At 38.7% G+C, this 18454-nt stretch overlaps 1 protein-coding gene across 15 annotated transcripts in view; it reads right to left on the bottom strand.

The window, feature by feature from the left end:
- FHOD3 (formin homology 2 domain containing 3) overlaps window positions 1–18454 on the bottom strand; it is a 377539-nt gene that overhangs the window by 15233 nt on the left and 343852 nt on the right. For 7 of the 15 annotated variants that reach the window (XM_042048634.1, XM_042048643.1, XM_042048636.1 and 4 more), the window contains 7 exons: window positions 16648–16838; window positions 14865–15057; window positions 9389–9418; window positions 6665–6836; window positions 4557–4718; window positions 4057–4133; window positions 3748–3785 (listed from right to left, as the gene is read on the bottom strand). In XM_042048634.1, coding sequence (XP_041904568.1) covers window positions 3748–3785; window positions 4057–4133; window positions 4557–4718; window positions 6665–6836; window positions 9389–9418; window positions 14865–15057; window positions 16648–16838 — 863 coding nt within the window. The remainder of the gene's footprint in view (window positions 1–3747; window positions 3786–4056; window positions 4134–4556; window positions 4719–6664; window positions 6837–9388; window positions 9419–14864; window positions 15058–16647; window positions 16839–18454) is intronic. The other 8 variants (XM_042048639.1, XM_042048641.1, XM_042048649.1 and 5 more) reach the window with 4 other exon arrangements.

The raw sequence follows: 18454 nt of genomic DNA, 5'->3' as shown, positions 1-18454 counted from the left end.
GCAGCACTGCATGTGGTACTAAAACTTGTCTAAAGCTGGTCTCCATGCCTGGTCCTTTGGCAGAGCTCTTTCCCACATTTAAGCACCTGATGACAGCAGGCTGATTTCTATTTCACTTTTTCAGTATGAAATACCTGACCTAGCATGTTCTGCAGTTAAATTTAATCCACCAGCCCTGAGTTTATTTGTCTCAGATTCAGGTAAACTTGACTCAGTTCCTATCTCCACCTACTTGGGTGGTGCCTTAGACCCATTTCTGCATCATGATTGCAAGAATTTTTTACTCCCTGCAAGCCATTATACAAATAAATCAATAAATCCTTATGAGATGTTTCCATACCTCAAGGGTCTGTATTAGTAGGCTAGCACATGATTTCAAAGCCTGATAGAAGAGCAAGGCATTATCATGTCTGTCTCTTTTTTAAACATCACAAATCAGTTTGATTAAGTTATATCACTCGAATATTAGATTAAATTGTGATTCAATTATTATGTGTTCCAAACCCTCTTCACTAACTCAAATCTAAAGCAGATTTTCAATTTTAATAAAATCTAAGAATAACAGGAGTGTGCACACACACAGAGACACTCAGAGATAAAACACTGTGTGGGAAAACAAGCCTCTCACTCTGTGCCATCCCCATGCAGTGTCTCCAGCAGCATCTGATAAAACCATCACTGTGCTACTCATCATCAAATCCCAGTCACACCCGGCCCTACATTATAGTTCATCATCCAGGGTCAGATGAAGATCTAGATGCAAAAACTGCTGAGTAGTCAAGCAATCTTTAAAGAGCTATTTCCTTTCAAATATATAACCCTGTTTAGCTCAGCATTCACAAGTGCTGCCTTATGTATGTCGGAATTAGTGCAAATATCTTCCATATGCTTATTCATGTTTAATAATAAACTGGAGTATGATTTTTCCTGATGCTGACTCATAGGAATTGTATCATTCTCCTGAGACAGTTCCATCCAGTTCAATGAGACCGACACAGAGATGGCACCTCAGCAAGAGTCTAATTCTGAGCAGACTGGTTTTCTGTTAAGGGATCAATATTTAAATAGACAGCCAGGACAAGAAAGAAAACAGTATTCCTATTTTCTATTATGGAGTTGTGGGGGAGCTCTTTAAATAAATATACTTAAGTAAAAATTGTATCTTATGGATGATACTGCTAGTCTTTATGAAATTTGGATTATCAAGTAGAGTGATTCTTAAAACTTCCTTATCCCAACTTTCCCTTGCACTCATTGTTTGTTATAGCACCCTTTGGGAAGGCTTTCCTAAACTTATAGGAGAACCAGACAATCCTAATTACATTATCTTTATTTCATTGCTAAGTTGAACAGCTCCCTATAATGTTATAGAAAACCTTCTTGCAGAAAGCTGCCCTCAAACTTCAAGAACAGAAACAGTGTATTTTCAACTTAATTTAATGCTTAATTTTTATGCTTTTAAAACATGCTGAACTGACATCTCTAGTGGCTGGGGTCTGTTTTTTACACACAGAATATAAACATAAGAGGAAAAAAGTCAGAAAAATCTTCCCATGGGAACTTGCTTTGAAGCTGTCTCTGAACAATTACCTCGAGGGGGTGACAGAACATTTCAGTTTCTGTGGCTCATTCAATCCTGTGGCTTTCTGATGAACAAATACAACTGCAATGTTATTGTCTCAGATATAATGCCACTCTAGGATATCTGGTAGGCAGGTCACTGAACGACTGTCATAAGGCAGTGACTTCCAGTTGGTTACTGTAACTCTAAATGACAAATTTTATCCTGAAGATCTTCCACAGTGTAAAGGTCTAGCACAGAATCTCTCTCTTCAGATCATCAGTTGTTATGCACTTACCATGTACCTTAGATTTCTGTAATTCACTTCAGCTCCCACTGAACAAATTCCTTCCTACTAGTCATATCTTGATTTATCAGTGACCCTTCCTATCTTCAACCAACAGATACAGACATTTCCATCTGTCTTTTGTGGGATGACTCCCTGCCTTATTCCTCCTCCCATTTTATAGTTCTGATGATTAGCCCAAGCTTTCAAACTCTTCTACATCATTATCCCCTAACCAAGCTCTCTACATACCAGATATGGTCACGCTGCTCAACACCCACAAAAGGTAAAATGCTTCAAATGAACATGTCAAGATGTCTCATTTTCCCATTGCAACTGCTTCCTGAATTTAACATAACCTTTTCCATAAACCTATTTCTGCTTTCCCCTAGCTATAAATGACTTGAATGATTAATTTCTTTTTTTTACTTCACATTTCACTGTCTTTTTTTATGGGAAAAAATCTCTTGCCCATGAGAACCTTCTGCTGGAACCACAGCAAATGTTTATAGTGCAACTGCATATAAATCTTTTGGGTTTCTGATTTTGCTAAAAACATGCATCTCATTTCATGCTCACTAAAATCTTAGCTGAATGCTAAGTGAGCCTGACAAGGTTTCCAGTTGTGTACTGAAAGCAATGAGATGTATGCAATATGATGCACAGGGAAAAAAAATCATTCCTTTCAAGTGAGTTTCTCTTTGATGTCTGTGAATAGATTGAATACCAAGCTCATGGCAAAAGCCAAAAGACATGTATGGGAGTCTGAAGATTGAAGGTGGTGAATCAAACCTATTAGATAATAGGGTCTTTTTGTTCTACAGGTAATAAATATTATAGTGCCTACTAATCTAAATCATTGAGATATGCCTAAAAATCTACTTTCTTGTATGTTTATGTGTTTCTAACTGGAATGTCTTCTTCTCATTTAACTCACATCATGCATTAGCAAGGGCTGATGTCTCTTCATTTCTTGGAGATGTCATATTATCAGTCCAGCTGAGTGTATTTTAAAGATATACTACTTCATTAATTCATCATCCAGGTATATTGACTACCTATCAGAGTGAAACAGCTCAGTTAGGATGTTCTCCTTCCACACTTCTGCACATGTCAGCTAAAAGGGACACTAAACTACTGAACTTTATGTTTGTTTTGAAACTGTCTTTTAGCCCACTTAAGTCTCATCCAGATCTCAAAGAACAAGCAAGCACAAGAGCTGAATTCTATCATGATTAATTACAATGGAAATCAGTCCCAGCCTAAACATTTACTGACTGTTTAATCCCTGTTAATGTTTTTACTGAGTATAAAAGACAGTTCAGTTGAAAAATATATAGTATTTTTATTATCATTATTATCCTGTTCTGTTGTTTCTGCAGCAAGTGCTTCCTTGGGAAAAAGGTATCTGGCAAAAATTAGGAATAAGAGGTTTTGGTATATGTGTGTATGCAGACAGTGTTGCTAACAGAGGAAATATTTCAGCATGGGATAAACCATGGAAATAGGGATAAACCATGGAAATAGGCAAACATACAGGAGATTTATTTGCTATGCACAAGCCAACTGCAGCAGTCAGCACGTGCAGAACACCAGAACTGTGTGGGGAAGTGGGTAGGAGCAGGTGATGCCACAAAGAGGTAAGGCACTGTGTATGACAGAAAGTAAGACAGACAATCCAGTGTCAGCTCATTTTCTTTTTTAGAGAGTGGCTCATCTGACCAGAGTGTCCACTTTTCTTCTGCTCTTGCTACATGCAGAAGTTCTTTTCTTAGCATATTGGGGAAAGTGAATATGCTTTCAGCACAAGCTAGTTTATAGCAAATACCAAATGTCTTTGATCACCCATTATGTTAGAACAACTCCACAAAAAAGGAAATCTGTGTCATTTTTCACTCACTGTTGTTGTCTCCTCTTTGTCCTAACTTCCCAGAAATGCTAAAAAAATGGATGGAAAGGTAGTCAAAAAGCCACATATGGTTAATGATGTTAAACACTAAAATCTTACGTTCTTTCAGTAGTTATCCTTCTCATAGTATTTGTACAAGTTTCTGCACATGAGAAAAAAAACCAACAAACCCAGAAAATTCATCACCTCTTAAACATTGGGTTTACTAAAGCATGAAACCAAACTCCTCAAACTTGGGTGCCGCAGCTCAGCCCCAAGGCCACACTACACCATTGAAAGACCACCTTATAAATGTGCTACCTTTTCTTCCCAGTGGAAGTTAAACTCCTCTATAATCACTTTGCAGCCAAGCAGCAGTAGACATTTTGTTTTCAGGGCTGCGGAAAGATAGCACACAGCACGAGAGAGAAAGATTTTAAAAGGCGAAATATCTCAAACTACTTTTTGCTTTATGAATAAATTCAGCTACAGACACAACTATTAATCTTTATGCCAGTTCACAGTAGGTTACAGCATTTTAAGCAGTCTCCATCTGAGGTCCTGATCTGACTTCTCTAGTTATGCATAGGTACTGTCATAAAGCACCATAAACCATTCTTGTCTGTCTGCTAAGGACATTTCAAGTTCTGTAGAAGACAGAGTCACCCACTGCATACAACATTGTTTAAACTATAGCAAGAGGAACATAAGCCAATCACCATCACACACTCAAGCCACTTCCAATGCATGTCTGCCTACCAAAGGCCTGGATCATACACCAGTATACATAAATATTTGCATGTTTTCTTATTTATACTCACACGACTTCCTATTTGCTCGTGACCGCTTCCTCTCTCTAGGCACCGCTCGCTGGCTTGGCACTTGGGTGGCGGACTTGACAATGCGGTCCATGATCTCATCCGCCGCGTCATCCGTTGCGTTTGGTGAATCGTCGTTGCCAGCATTCCACGAACCGATACGGCCTGGAAAAGCCCAGCAAGTGAATTCAGGGGAAAAAAGACAGGAAAAACCTCTTGCGTCACTTTGGTTTTGCAATTGGGTTTTTTGGGAAATTACAGCAGGCAGCTCAGTCATCCCAACCTCAATTCAATCAAAGGAGAAGACTCTGCCTAATGGAGAATATTTCTAAATAATACCCCAGACTCTTTGCTGCACCAGCAGAGAGCCGAGAGCTCAAAAGCAATTACTACATATATATATAGTATACACACACACACACACACACTCTCTATTCCTTTCAGCCTCAGTGTCTTGCTCTTGACCACACAACTGGCAAATGCCTGCTAGAGGCTGCCTATAAGCCAAGGATGGATAGTGTTGTGTGACCATGTTTCTCTCTGCTCCTATTAAAAAGACACTAGAAGACATGGCACATCTGAGAGATTGATGGAAATCAGAAATACAGGTCCTTTGTACTGAAAGAAAGGAACAAAGAACAATTTCTGAGCATCTGTATAATAACCTAGTGCAAAGGAGACAAGAAAAGGGCACAAGGTCTGGTTTGACATGTCTCATCACAATGAAGAATTCACCTTATTACAGAGCTGTATGTGTCCTGGCATGACTGTGCTCTGCTACGAGTGGAAGAGTTGTCAGCAAGCTGAAAAGCTGAAAGCAATTTTGGTTAAAACCACAAACAAACAAGTGACCCATGTTTCCGAATCCAAGGCTCTGGAGCTCCTTACTCCACAGAGCATTGTGTAACACATCTTTGGGTTCCTCCACTACTGACTACTGTTCTGTGTGCGTTTTGTTTTTAAATAATTTGAAGGCTAGTGTGCAGTGCGAACACTGACAGTGAACTTTGCAGAACAGTGGGTGTGGTACAATTGCAAGCAGCTAAGAAATCACCAACAAGGCCACGCCATGTAACATCCCTGAAGTCCATAAACAATAGCTTTGATTAGGCCTTTACTCTGCTGCCTTGTCTCCTAGCTCTTGTCAGGAGGAGTTGTATTACAACAGTGCTCCTGACAAGCTCCTGTCTGGCTCACCCATCTCCTGCCTCTGCTGTTCTTCTGGGGAACACAAGCTGACTCTCACAATCAGGACAATCTCCTTGTTAGCATTCAGTGGATTACTTCAGCTGTTCGGCTTGTTGCACTGCAGCTTGAATTATTTAATCTTCGTACTTTAGTTAGCTGACTGGCTTCTTACATTGGGGCTGTGAAACCTCTGAATTAGACAGGGTCATGATTTCAAGCCTTAATAAACTACACACACACAGAGAGGTGGATGCTGTGGATGTGCTCTCAGTTGTATCAAAAAGTATCAAGAAAGTATAAGATATCCAGATATGAAGGAGAAGAAATACCAGAGCAGGAAAATGAAGCCTTGAATTTTGGTGCATCACCTTTACTTCAAAACCATCTTCCATGTATTACATGTATGGGAGTGGTGAGGGGAAGACAAAAGCAAGTATCCATTACCTTTGCAGTTTAGCAGGGAGGTGGTTAAAAGAGACATCATCTTTTTCCTACCCATTTTCCTCTCCCCATTCATAAAATGCTGCAAGGTCTTTTCACTTGAATTTGAATTGCTACTTTCTACTCGGTTCTATTGAAAATAAAGGGAAAACCACATCCTGAATTCTCCAGATGGCCCGTTTTGCTTTCATGATGAGAACAAGGATTGAGGTGTTAATGGGCAGTTACCATCATCGTGCGGGGAGAATTGAGAATTTCTGCAGGCTTGGACTCCTGACGCCCCTACTCTGGCTGTATTCAAACTTCAGGTAAATTCTTCTTCATTCCCATGCCCCAAATCACTTCTACCACTGGGATGTTCTCCTTCCCCTTCCACCTTTTCAGCTGTGAGTGCTACCCAAGAGGGAGATGACCCACATTTGGGCCCCTGCATGGCTACCACAGCACAAGAAATGTGGCCCAGAGGGAACCTTGGCGCTTACCTCGGCTGGCCCGGCTCCGAGTGCGCACGCCGAGCGCCATGGTGCTTTCCCCGCCCACGGAGGAGGTCTTCAGCACAGCCTTCATGTTCTCGTGCTCGGCAGCATCCTCAGCATACTGCAGGCCCTGTGGCTGGCTCTGGCAGGGCGGAGAGCTGCTGGAGAACTTGCCAGACTGCAGGAGGAAAAGGATTTGTTGTTTCAACTGAGAACAGCATGGACAATAGGCCAGAGTCTCGACTGCAAATCGCAAGGAAAAAAGTGTCCTCCCAGGCTTGGTTTGGAGTGCAGCTCTTTCCAAAAGAGCCCAGCAACAGTTGCTCCTCTCCCAGAGTATTCACCCTGACCAGAAATAAACCTGAACCAGGGTGACAGAAGTCAGAGGAAAAACAGATGCATTAGCTCGAGCTTTGTAATTTTGACCTTATGTCTGAGAGTAAAAGGTACAAAGCAAAGACTTGCTTTGAAACCTTCGATCCAGACTGGGCCTGATCTGGGGTCAGGCATAATGCTGAGAGGAACAGCATGAGACCCAACAGAAGAAAGAAATTGCTTTTTTTTTCTCTCTACAATCAACTTTCAGTAGCAAGGCAAAATGGGGAGAGTGGTCTAGGAAGAGACGCCTTTCCCTCTTGCCTCTCTGCCTTGCTGCACAGAAAGCTCCCAAACTGCTCTAAAACACAATTCTCTACACGTAACAACACATTACCACTAACACTTAAAAAATCCCTGGTCCCAAAACATGCAGCCCAATTATTTCATGGCCAAAACACAAAAATTGCAGTCAGAAGTTAGAAGAACAAACAAAACCTTACAAGAGATTGAGGAATCTGCCCTCTGGTTCCCTGTCACCACGACTGCATGAACAACAGCAGCTACACTAGCTGGGCACACACAGTGTGGTGCTGCAGCAGCCCCACCAATTACCCAAACAACCATCTAGGAGCGGGTGGGAGCAACAGAAATGGGTACTTTCTGAGGAGAAGGTCTTGCATTGCTGGGCTGCTCTCCCTTCCCAGACTCTGCTTGCAAAGGGCTTGGGTGCTGGTGTTCGCCACTACGATCTTATCTACAGAAAGGTCAAAGCACATGGAAAATACAGCCCTGGCTGCAGGAAATACCAACCCTGTTGACAGCAAACAGGCATCAACAGATAACAATAAACCTCGGTACTCTCAGTCATATCAGCCCAGCATCAGACACCGAAATATGTTATGTTTTTCCTTTTAATCTTTCTTACTCTGACTAATTCAGCACAGATGAAAGGACAAGTGCTGCATTCTCTTCTTCCTTTGCATAATAAACAACATTAATTTTTCACTTGGTGATATCAAGCCAGTCAGTCAAAGGGATGCAAACCTGCAAAGCCCTTCTGTCAGAGAATGGTAAATTGAAAGAAAAGACTGGGCCCTACTTTCAGAGCTTTGACCAAGTCCCCATGTCAAGACTGAAAATTGAAAATGTTTAATCTGGAAACCAATGATAAGATGATTCTATTTTAACATAGTGACTTTTTGGGGTAAGATAGCAAGTTAACTGAGTAGCAAAACAATAATCCATACAAGGCACTGAGCTAAACATACCAGTACGAGACCTATTTTTGATGGTGAGAAGTTTGTTTTCTTGTTAAAATATTAGCTCGCTACATTTTGATGTGAAAAGTATGCAAGTGCTAGAGTTTCACATGTGAAATTAAGAGACAGAAAAATATTAGAGAAAAACTCCTATGAAAATGCATGCCGTTTTTGCATTAAGACTACTCTCTTATACAAAGTGGGTTGTTCAGCTAATCAATACAATCTCAAAAAAATCCCAAAGGATAAAGCCTTCACATAACTGTTAGTTCCTATTCACTTAGGTTAGTTACATTTTGGCATAAACAGGCAAATTCATGTAATTTTCTTTCTGTGCCCCAAGCTCTACAGCACAAACCATCACTAGGGGCGAAGCTCTAGAGCCGAAGGTTTTATTTAATTTCCTTAATTTTCACATGTTGCCATAAACTGCTGCCCAAACCCCAGCCTGTTGAGCAAATGACCACCACTATGAAACAGTGAGCATTAAACCACATTGTTTATGTCCAGCAAATTGAAGAAAGCTCTAATGCTGAACAAAAAATGCATTGCAAAAAAGATGCTCCTCAAGTCAATAAACCATTTTATTATGAATATAGCTAGAACACCACCTTCAGGAGCACTTTATGATAGATACATGAACTACTCCATGGCTCACCTCTATGATGACTGAAGTGTCTCATTCTCAATTTATACAGCAAGGCAAACAATTATGATTTGCTTAACATCTCTATATCCTGATGCTTTTGAACACTTTATAAAATAATACCATTACTTAATGAGTATGAAATTATCCTGGTAATCCATAGCCCAAGGTAACTTATGATCCCCATAACATTTAGATCACTGATGTTTTGGGTAATGGGGATAATTTGCAGTACATTACAGACAGAAAGGAAAAGAAATGAGGAAACTTAAAATTATTAAGGCCTCGGATAGGGATATCTTTATTCAAGAGGACAGGTATGCATATGGTTAAAGCTGACTGTAAAAATGCATTCTTATGATTGAGACAAAAAGGTATGAGAAAAATGTTTGGTTCATAGTTTCAGTTGAGCAGATGGAGTTGAGCAGTCCATACTATCTGAGTTAGAAATTAGATGCCACAGCACACAGGAGACACAGGATGACATGCTTTTTCAGAGAACCATACCTCAACATCCTCTTCTTCATCCGTCTGCCACTGGAAACAAAGGACAAGGTGGAGAAGGACAAACAGCAAGATTTAGGAAAGACAGCACCATCAAACCATGACAGAGTAAGAGGTAACCATGGTACTGTTTATGCAATAGGAAGATGTAAAAATAGAAGACATATAAGGAATTCATTCCTTAGACAATCAGCTTGCTCTTTTAGTTTTGTTTTTTTTTTTTAGTTGACAGTACGTAGAGCAGACTGTCACTGTCAGTAGTGTATATAGAAATTTTCTTATTTTTCTTAGGGAAATGATGAACTGAAACTACCCCTAACCCATCCTGTTTCTCTCCCTTGAGTCATGCAGTTGTTTGCCCACTTTTCACCCCATGGAAACTGACAACACTAGGAAGGACTCCCTCTCCTTTTTCCAGGTCTGGGCAGCACAGGGAGGTCCTGGCTGTTGTTTCTCTCAGTGCAGAGGTCAACTTCTTGGCAATTCCTTTTCTCTACACTTAAGTGTTTGTTTTAATTCCTTTTTTGAACTGGGGCTTTTCAACTTCCAATTCAACAGAGCACTCAAATAAATTGCTGGGTAGTCTTTCAAGAAATGCTTAAAGTTCTTCAGTATTTGCCTGATACCTGATCCTGGAAATCAGAGAGATGCAATTATCCACTGTCATTCAGGGCTTTCACCCTCTGTGACAGGCATGTAAAAGTATCTTGACAGTTGTATTACATTAAATGCACAGACATACAAAAATATTGTGGAATATGGAGTATTCTTCAGTTTGGGGATTTACAGGGAATTAGCAAACTATTTAGATCTGTGTTCCCAAATGCCCAGGGAATTCTTCATTGGGTTAGAAGATGCCCCACATGGAAGTTTCCCAAAGTCAAACATGGCTTCTCAAGTATCTGGGCTCCTTTTTTCCATAATTTTCAGTTTGATTGTTTATAAAGTGCAAACATAGGCCAGAAATTCTATGCATTTTTTTTATTTGTGGGTTTTGTTTTGTTTTTTTAGAAGAAGCATTCCACCAATACTATTCCCCTCCCTAGTGTTACAAATACATATTTTTGACCTTATCTCCACCTCAGCTCTGATTTCTGTCTGGGATTGATACATTCTGTTCCAGAAACATCCATCATTAAAAATCAAAGCCTGATTTACTTTGGCCCTCAGCTTAGTTTCAGCGCAATCTCCATAAGAAGATTAGCTGTGACTGCTGAGCAGCACATTAACATTACTTTTTAAGGGTATGTTTTATTCAAAGAGTGAGATGCTTATTTTAATTTGGACACAGTGGTACTGACAGAAACACAGGCAGTGTGTTTTGCAGAGGGACTGTGGCAGGTATGTTCCCTTTGCATTAATATTGTTTGTCTTTTTTCTGTCCCCTGGGGGCAGGGAGTCACTCTATAATGCAATTTTTCTGAAAAGGACCCCTCACTTTTTGTTGTGAGTAAGAAACAGAAACAAGAACAGGAAGTATGAACATTCTTGTATTCTAATTCCATCTATCTATCTATCTAATCTAATACATCATTCTGTACATCCAGCTAGTAAATAAAGGGCAGCAGGAGAGCAAATTAAGCTAAACAATACCAAAAGGCAGTCAGGGCAAGGTCAAATATCAGAGAACACACATTATAATAATTATAATAAATAATTATGTGCTCCAAACAAATGTCTATTATATTATTACCTTACATCAAGCTAGATTTTTACAGGGTGAAGTCCCAGCTGCTGGCCTTCCTGCCCATTTAATCTAGCTAGAAGTGATCTGCTGTGGACTCACTTTAAGGGCAATGTACATTTCTCTGCTTGACTTTGCTCATCTCCAGTGCCTGGGCATTACCATTTCTCTCCTTCCTGCTCCACATGGAGAACACTCACTTGTAGAACCACTGTCCTACACCCAAAGCTACTCCAGTGCACAGGAGGAATAGTTCACCACCCCCTTCATATTTCCATGTCTGAAAAGCCATTTGCCTCCAGCAAATACTGACAACAGGAGTAAAAGCAGCAAAATAAATAAATAAATCAACCTTATGTTTCACAAGAGAATCTGCTCTCACCCTGGTGTGTACATTCTGCCTTGTATTTCCTTCTTTATTTCATCATTATAAAACCACTGAGACATGGCCATAAAGTAGGAGTTTTTAAACATGTAATATTACCAAAAAGCAGTGAAAGAATATTGCCGTACTGAATACCACTTTCAGACACAAGATGTCAATTTTAAGGAAAAAAGGCCACTTGATTCTTCTGTCATTCTATATTGGATATTGCAGGACAGTTTGAGATTTCCTTCCTTCCCTTCCTCCTGCCCTCACATTTTTCCTTTAGACTAGCATTTCTGTGCAGTGGATTTGCTGTTTCAAAATATTATGTCTATTACATAGCAATTCTGGAATTGAAACTCTTAAGTATCATGAAAAGCAGAGCTTCATAAATCTGTGAGGCAGATGATTATATTACCTACTATTATTAAAAATCATTTAAAAGCTGACTTGTATCTATAACTGCATTTCTTCCCTGTTTTGCTTGCTTGTTATTTTTAGAGTGCCTGAAATGAGTGCTATCATTAGCTAAAGCCAGATACAGGGTTACAGAGACTAGGCAATTTTCCCTGTGAAACTGTGGCATCTCACTGTTCTTTTTTTTCCTTACCCTCTCCTCCAGACAACATTCACCAAGATTTAAACTGACAGTGCCCCGTCCACTTCAGCTATTAAAGAACATATAAACACAAAGATAGCTGTGGTAAAAGGCTAAAACAAAGACTGGAAATATTCCCCACTGTGCTCCTCAGCCCTACTCCATGTGAGTAGTTGTTGAATCTGATGCAAGTTCTCCATGCAAAGAGCCAGCAGACTCTCCATGCAACGAGCCAGCACCTCTCTGCCTTCCAAGTCTGCAGGGGGGACAAGGTTTAAGAGACACAGGCCTTCTCCTTAAGAACAGGGTTGGTTCTGGCTTATTCCTTTCCCACTTTTGCTAAAATCCCTCTTTATCTGCCTAAAAGCAGTATATTGTGATGGGATAAAAATGAGATCCGGAGGAAACTTTCAAAAAGATAGGGAGGTAAATTTCAAATAACTGCACAATACTTCTAGGTCACCAAAAGCAGAAAGTAAAATTCCATATGACTACTGCATATTATAACCACTTTCTACATAAAAATTTCTTTCCAATGTCAAGATCCCAACTTTCTTCTATCAGTATTTTCTAACTAGTGAATCACTGTCAGTGCATTACTGATCTATCTCCCCTTTCCAAGCCTTCAAATATAAAACAGTAAGAAAATCAAGACCAGATACAAACCACAGCCAAAACAAAACTACAATAAAATTCCACGTTTTCATCATTCTTCACACATAAATATCTTCCATCCTGCTGATTTGGAAACTTGTTTTGAGGTAGATATAACTTTGAAGTTGTCAGAGGAAGCCGTGACAAATAGTCTGATGCAACTTCAATTCTGTTTTACCATATACTGCAGTTCAAATAGAAGGTAAATGAGGGCATATTACTGGGCTATGGTTAAAGAGATTTAGCAAGTTCTGAAATAACTATGTGGCCACATTAATAACTCCCTTAAAGAACATTCCTGTAAGGGCAATTTTAAAGACTGTTGGTTTTTACTCCTGCAGGCTTTTTGGTTTCAAGCTAATAGGACTGTTCTATAATTACAAATTAGTGATAGGCAAAATATGCTCCCTTTCTTAAGACCTGCAAGATATTTTTTGGTGTAACACTAGCTGTCAGATGGCATTTAATTCTTGCCAAATCTCAACACCATCTTGAGCTTAACAAGAGATCTTCTTCCAATAATACTTTTGTTCTGGGAAAGGCCTTGATGCCTCCTTTCCTCCATTTTCAGGAAATGGCCATTGTCCCTGTCCCTTGCTGATTCACTGTCAAGCCTAAAGCCTTTTTCTGGTTTGAAAGGGTCCCATTTTTCTGCTTCCTGAACCCAGCTGCCAGTGACCAGAACTCTTTTCCCTCTTGTATTTTCTGCAGGAACAGGATATAGAGAAGCTTTCTGTCCTGCCATAGCAGTTATTCTGGACAGATAATACAGTAACAGTACATTATATGGTAGGAACACAGTAGGAAAACAGTAACTCCTTTACATCTCAGTCTTGCTTAAACTAGTAAAAAGTGTCAAAGCTATGTGAGGGAATGAAAATTTTAATTTATGGAACTCTTTGGTTAACGCTGTCTTTTAGCTCCTTTAGAATACATCAGGAAAACCAAGAAGCAATTGCAGAAAGTGGTAAAACTTCTCCAGTGGTAGTTTTGAAAATTTGTATGACTGCATTATACCCTTTGTATAAAATCAGAGTCTCTTCCTGAACCTGAGACTAGACCAAAAGAAAAAATCCTTTGATAATAATACAGGTTTAACATTTTCTCTAGAAGGGGCAGGTTTCCAAATGTAAAGAGGATATTGCCAAGAAAGATCTACAAATGACCACGAGTCAATGACTTAAATACAATCTCAATTCATGTCAGTCTCAATACTTATATATATATATATTTCTATTGATCCATGTTGCCTGAGCCATAAAACTGTAATCAGCTTAGGGCTTTTCATGCCAAAGGCAGGGGTAGCTTCATATGCAATGAAACACTTGCACCTAATCGAGACTCCAGATTTGGATTTTGAGACAGCTGGAAACTTTTGTTAAGTACTGGCACTTCTTAAAACTTTATTTGGATTGAGTCAAACTACATCAACTTAAAAAAAAGATAGAAAAAAATCAAGGGGATTTTAAAACTTACTATGCTGAGAAAACTAATCTTATTTAATTTACTCTATGAGTATGCAGTCTTACAGTCAAAAAGTTTGCAGAGTAACATCTACTGTGGACATAAATTTGTCCATCCTTTCAGAATCCCAAAGCAGTCTGTTGCCATAAAATAGGCTGGTCTGTGCTTTAAAGTTAAGAAGAAAATTGCTGTGCATGCACATGCAATATATTTATGTCTGTAATATATACACAGACATAAAAACAGATAAAATATCAAGGCTCAAGACTACATTAGAATATTCAAAGATGGAGGAAAAAATCCATTAAAATTTGGTTGCAATCACTTAAATGGCTACAATGATTCATCATCTAAATTATGTTCTCAATTAGGAGTCTAATTTCTAGGTTTTTTTCTTTTTCATATTCTTGGCTGATCAAGTACCCATGGCTCCTGATGTCTTCTAGATATTCTGGACACTGTCTGTGCAACACACAGAGAAACTATTTTTGGATGATTAATTTCAGTTTGTTCTCATCCTACACATTTGTATGAAGCAGAAAATATACACAATCAAGGACTTGCAAGCTTTGTCTTCTAATAGAAGAGAGTTTGTTTCTTACAGTAGAAGAACCTCTAAGAATAAAACCAGAGTAACAACACTTCATATACCACATTCAAAGAAAGAAAGTTTTAAAAATCCATGCTATGGGAGATACAATTTACCACTTACATCTGTTATCATTTTCCCTCTGGTCTTGTTTCTTTCCCTGTGGTTAGCTCGTTTCTGTTTTTGCTGCAAAACTCGTTCCCTGGTGGTGCGGTATTCCAGAGCAAATTCACTAATTATTTTGCAGAACTTATTGATGTTGACTTCACGTATTGCGTAGGGAGGATGGCCCATAAATAACAAAAATGAGTGAAACCTGGAAAACAATGAGTTTATAAATGTAAAGGGAAAAAAATCTTTAATGATGGTCTCTGGGAAAAAAACCAACAACCCTATATTTCACTGAATCCATTTATTACTCTTATTATTACTATATATTAGCGCCCATCATTTCCTTTGTGCTACAGAATTTTCATGGATGCTTTGCATAACATTGGTATGTTTTATAATTAAAACCATGAAAGTCTAGCCTATGATAACTTCATCCCAGTCTACTTTCCCAGGCTGATGTAGGAGATAAGATGTTTATGGAACTCCATCACTTTATATGAGTAATTTGGCACATGAATGACCAATTTCATTTCAGTTATAGAAAAAATATTTATTAAGTTTCAATTCTATTTATTTATATTAAGCAACTTCAAAGAGGCTGTTAGGATGTTGGGCAAAGTCTAGACAAGAAGAATGCAGATTTACAGGCTAGCAAACACAAGAAGGAAAGAATTTCTGGTTCACAAAACTGACCATAAAATTATATTATCTACCAAGTACGTTAGTTTGGGACACTCAATTCAGAGTTTTACTGCTTCTGTGGCATTCAGAGCTTTTGCACTATTTGCAATTTTTACTGTTTCTTCTATACTGCATGATTTACAGCAGCACACTGAATGTGTAAAAATGTATGGGAATTCCTTTTAACTGCATCTCCATCCCTGAGGACAAACAGTCTTCCCAATCCTAGAAAGACGCAAGTATATCAAAACATTTTTAAGAACTATAGTAGCAGTTGCAAGATATCAGAGGAGAAAGTTGATATTTTTCTTACTTGTACAATGCATATGATAAACACAACAGGAAACTAATGAATTCACTTCCCTTCCACTGCAGTTGGGATTTCTGCTTACTTATGGCACAAACCCTAAGTCATTACAAAAACAAAAGAAGAGCTGAATCAACTCCTCAAGTGTATACCCACAAATTTGGGATCATTTGAAATCCAGTTCTTAATTTTGACCACAGCAATTTGGAAATTATCCAGAAGCTGGAAAATCTCTCACAATCTCATTAAACACAACTGCAAATCCTAAGGAGAGGAATCTTAATTTCTGCCTTCAGCTGTATAAGCATAAAACACATAGTTGTAGATCTTGCAAATAGGAGTGGTGCTGCCTACATAAGAACTCATTGTACAAGACTGGTTTCAGCTTCTGCCTATGACAAATCTGTCAATAAAACTTCATCTTTTTGCTACAGTCTGTTCTTGTTTATCAGACAGTAAGCCAAGCCCCCTTAAAAAAAATCCAGGGACAAATAGAAAATCTCTCAACTTAACTATAAAGCTGCTAGCTTTTGGGGACTAGGAGGCAAAAGACCCAGTTATTGCATCTTGGGAATAAATGATGGCCTGGATGATTGCGTTTTCTAGTCAAAAATACAGACATTTCTGGATTGGGGACCTTTCTTCAATGGAGACTATAACAAAGTATGCACCACATACAACCTGGCAACATTCCTTGCAGGAATGGGCATTAAATGCTTATAAAACACATATTTATGATGTCATAACTTATAATTTTATCAAGTAATTTACTATCAAGGTATTGCTGTCGCCAACATAATTCTGTACCTGTTAATTATTCTTCTATGAACAATCTTTAGGATTATGATTCTTTCTGCACAATCTTTAAGAAACTCAGACATTTTTTGCTTTAGACTTGGCTTCATTTCATGCTTTGCTATAGCCTTAAGGTGATCCCATGATGCTTTGCACCGTCTTTCCATCTGACACAAGTTTTCCTGGAGTTGTTCAAAGTCAACCTGAAAAAAGAGAAAGGAAAAGAAAAGGTAACACTTGAAGTGAAAACACTGCAGTTGTGTACTTGGATATCCGAATAATGCAATCCCTGTGTATGAAAGGGTCAAGGTAGTGGCAGCACAACACCAATTCACATTATTAGTTATTAGTAAAACAATAGAAATATCTTTCTCTATCACACCACATCTAGGTATGTAATGTTAGTAAAGAAAACCGAAAACAAAGAAATACCCATATACATACATTTGGTTTTATTCTTGGAGGCCTAACAACTAAAGAAGGGACAATAAAATATTGTTATGTGTTTTTTCCCTTGCTAATAACTTCAAGTCTGCACCAAGCAACTGCATGACTCAGTTCTTTCTGAGGTAATACAAAACTTTCTCTTTTTCTTAATCCTTTTCTCTACTACTCAAAGCTTTTTATACCCTGTTTACTGCTCACTGTTGTACCCCGCCAACAATTCTCCATTTTAGGAAGCACTTGGATCTATTCCCTAGTCATGCACTGACTTGTTAATAGATGATCTAGTTCTAATCACAAAATTCATGGGCCAGAATTTTTTAAAGCTGTATTGAAAGTATGTGTTATTTAGTGATCTCAGCACTAACTTTCATCCCTTGATATACAATACGAATTTACTGGCTTGTAACAAGATCATGTAACGACTCTGAAAGTCTCTCAACACAGTTAAAATAAATGATTGCACCTTACAGTAACATTCATCAGGATAGAAGCCAACACATTCCACAGAAGGCGAGTGAGAGCTTCTCCTTTATTCATAAACCAAAAAAGGTGTTCAAATCGCGATACTCTACAGAAGACACTCAGGATGTGTTGCTAACAACTCAACAAAGTGCATCAGTGACCCCACAGCACACAACAGATGAGAAAAATAAAACTTCCCAACATATTCTGGAATTCTGAAGAAAGGAAAAAATTATTTTATAATACCACTTCACAGTTCAGATGAACGCAAGCTATAAAATATAGACTTAGCTCTCAGATTCTAAACACATCCGTGCTTGGGATGTTACAGTCTCCTACTCCAGTTAATTCCTTAATGCTAAATGAAAACCAGTGTCAGGGGCAGGTTTTATTTCATTCTTCTTAGCTGTGTGCAGCATCCGCTGCTGAGACCTATATTGAGGATAGCCATAAGAAATGCATTATTATTAAAAAGCTCCTGGTATTGGTTTGATTTGTTTTTGCTGTGATTTATAAAGTGATGAATTTTTCCTCTTCACAAGGAAATAAAAACATCCTTTGATCCACTCTGCTATTCAGAAAAGCCCTGCAGGCGGAGCAGCTGTGGGGTATTTGCTTTCCTTATATCCATATCAATGCATATGTTTAAAAAACCCCCCGTCCTTTCCAGGTCAGTATTTTCACTGTTGATGATAAACACATTGCTGCTCTCCACAGATGGTATATCTAAAACACACATGGGGAAAAATACTAGCATTCCTGTTAAGGAAAATTCAAGATGTAGGTCTTCTTAGTAAGACTTATCCAACTTGGTTGAGGAAGCCTCTCCGCCTCTGCAGCTGAGAAATTTAAATTCATGACATTTTATGACAGAATGAATTTTAATCTATCAAAAAGCTCTGAGGTTCAG

The sequence above is a fragment of the Corvus kubaryi genome, unplaced genomic scaffold, assembly GCF_017639235.1.
Source record: "Corvus kubaryi isolate FWS band 111438036 unplaced genomic scaffold, C.kubaryi_AGA036_p1.0 68, whole genome shotgun sequence".
Lineage (NCBI taxonomy): Eukaryota > Metazoa > Chordata > Aves > Passeriformes > Corvidae > Corvus > Corvus kubaryi.
Note: the sequence above shows the minus strand (reverse complement) of the source record. Positions and strands in the feature narration are given on the sequence as shown.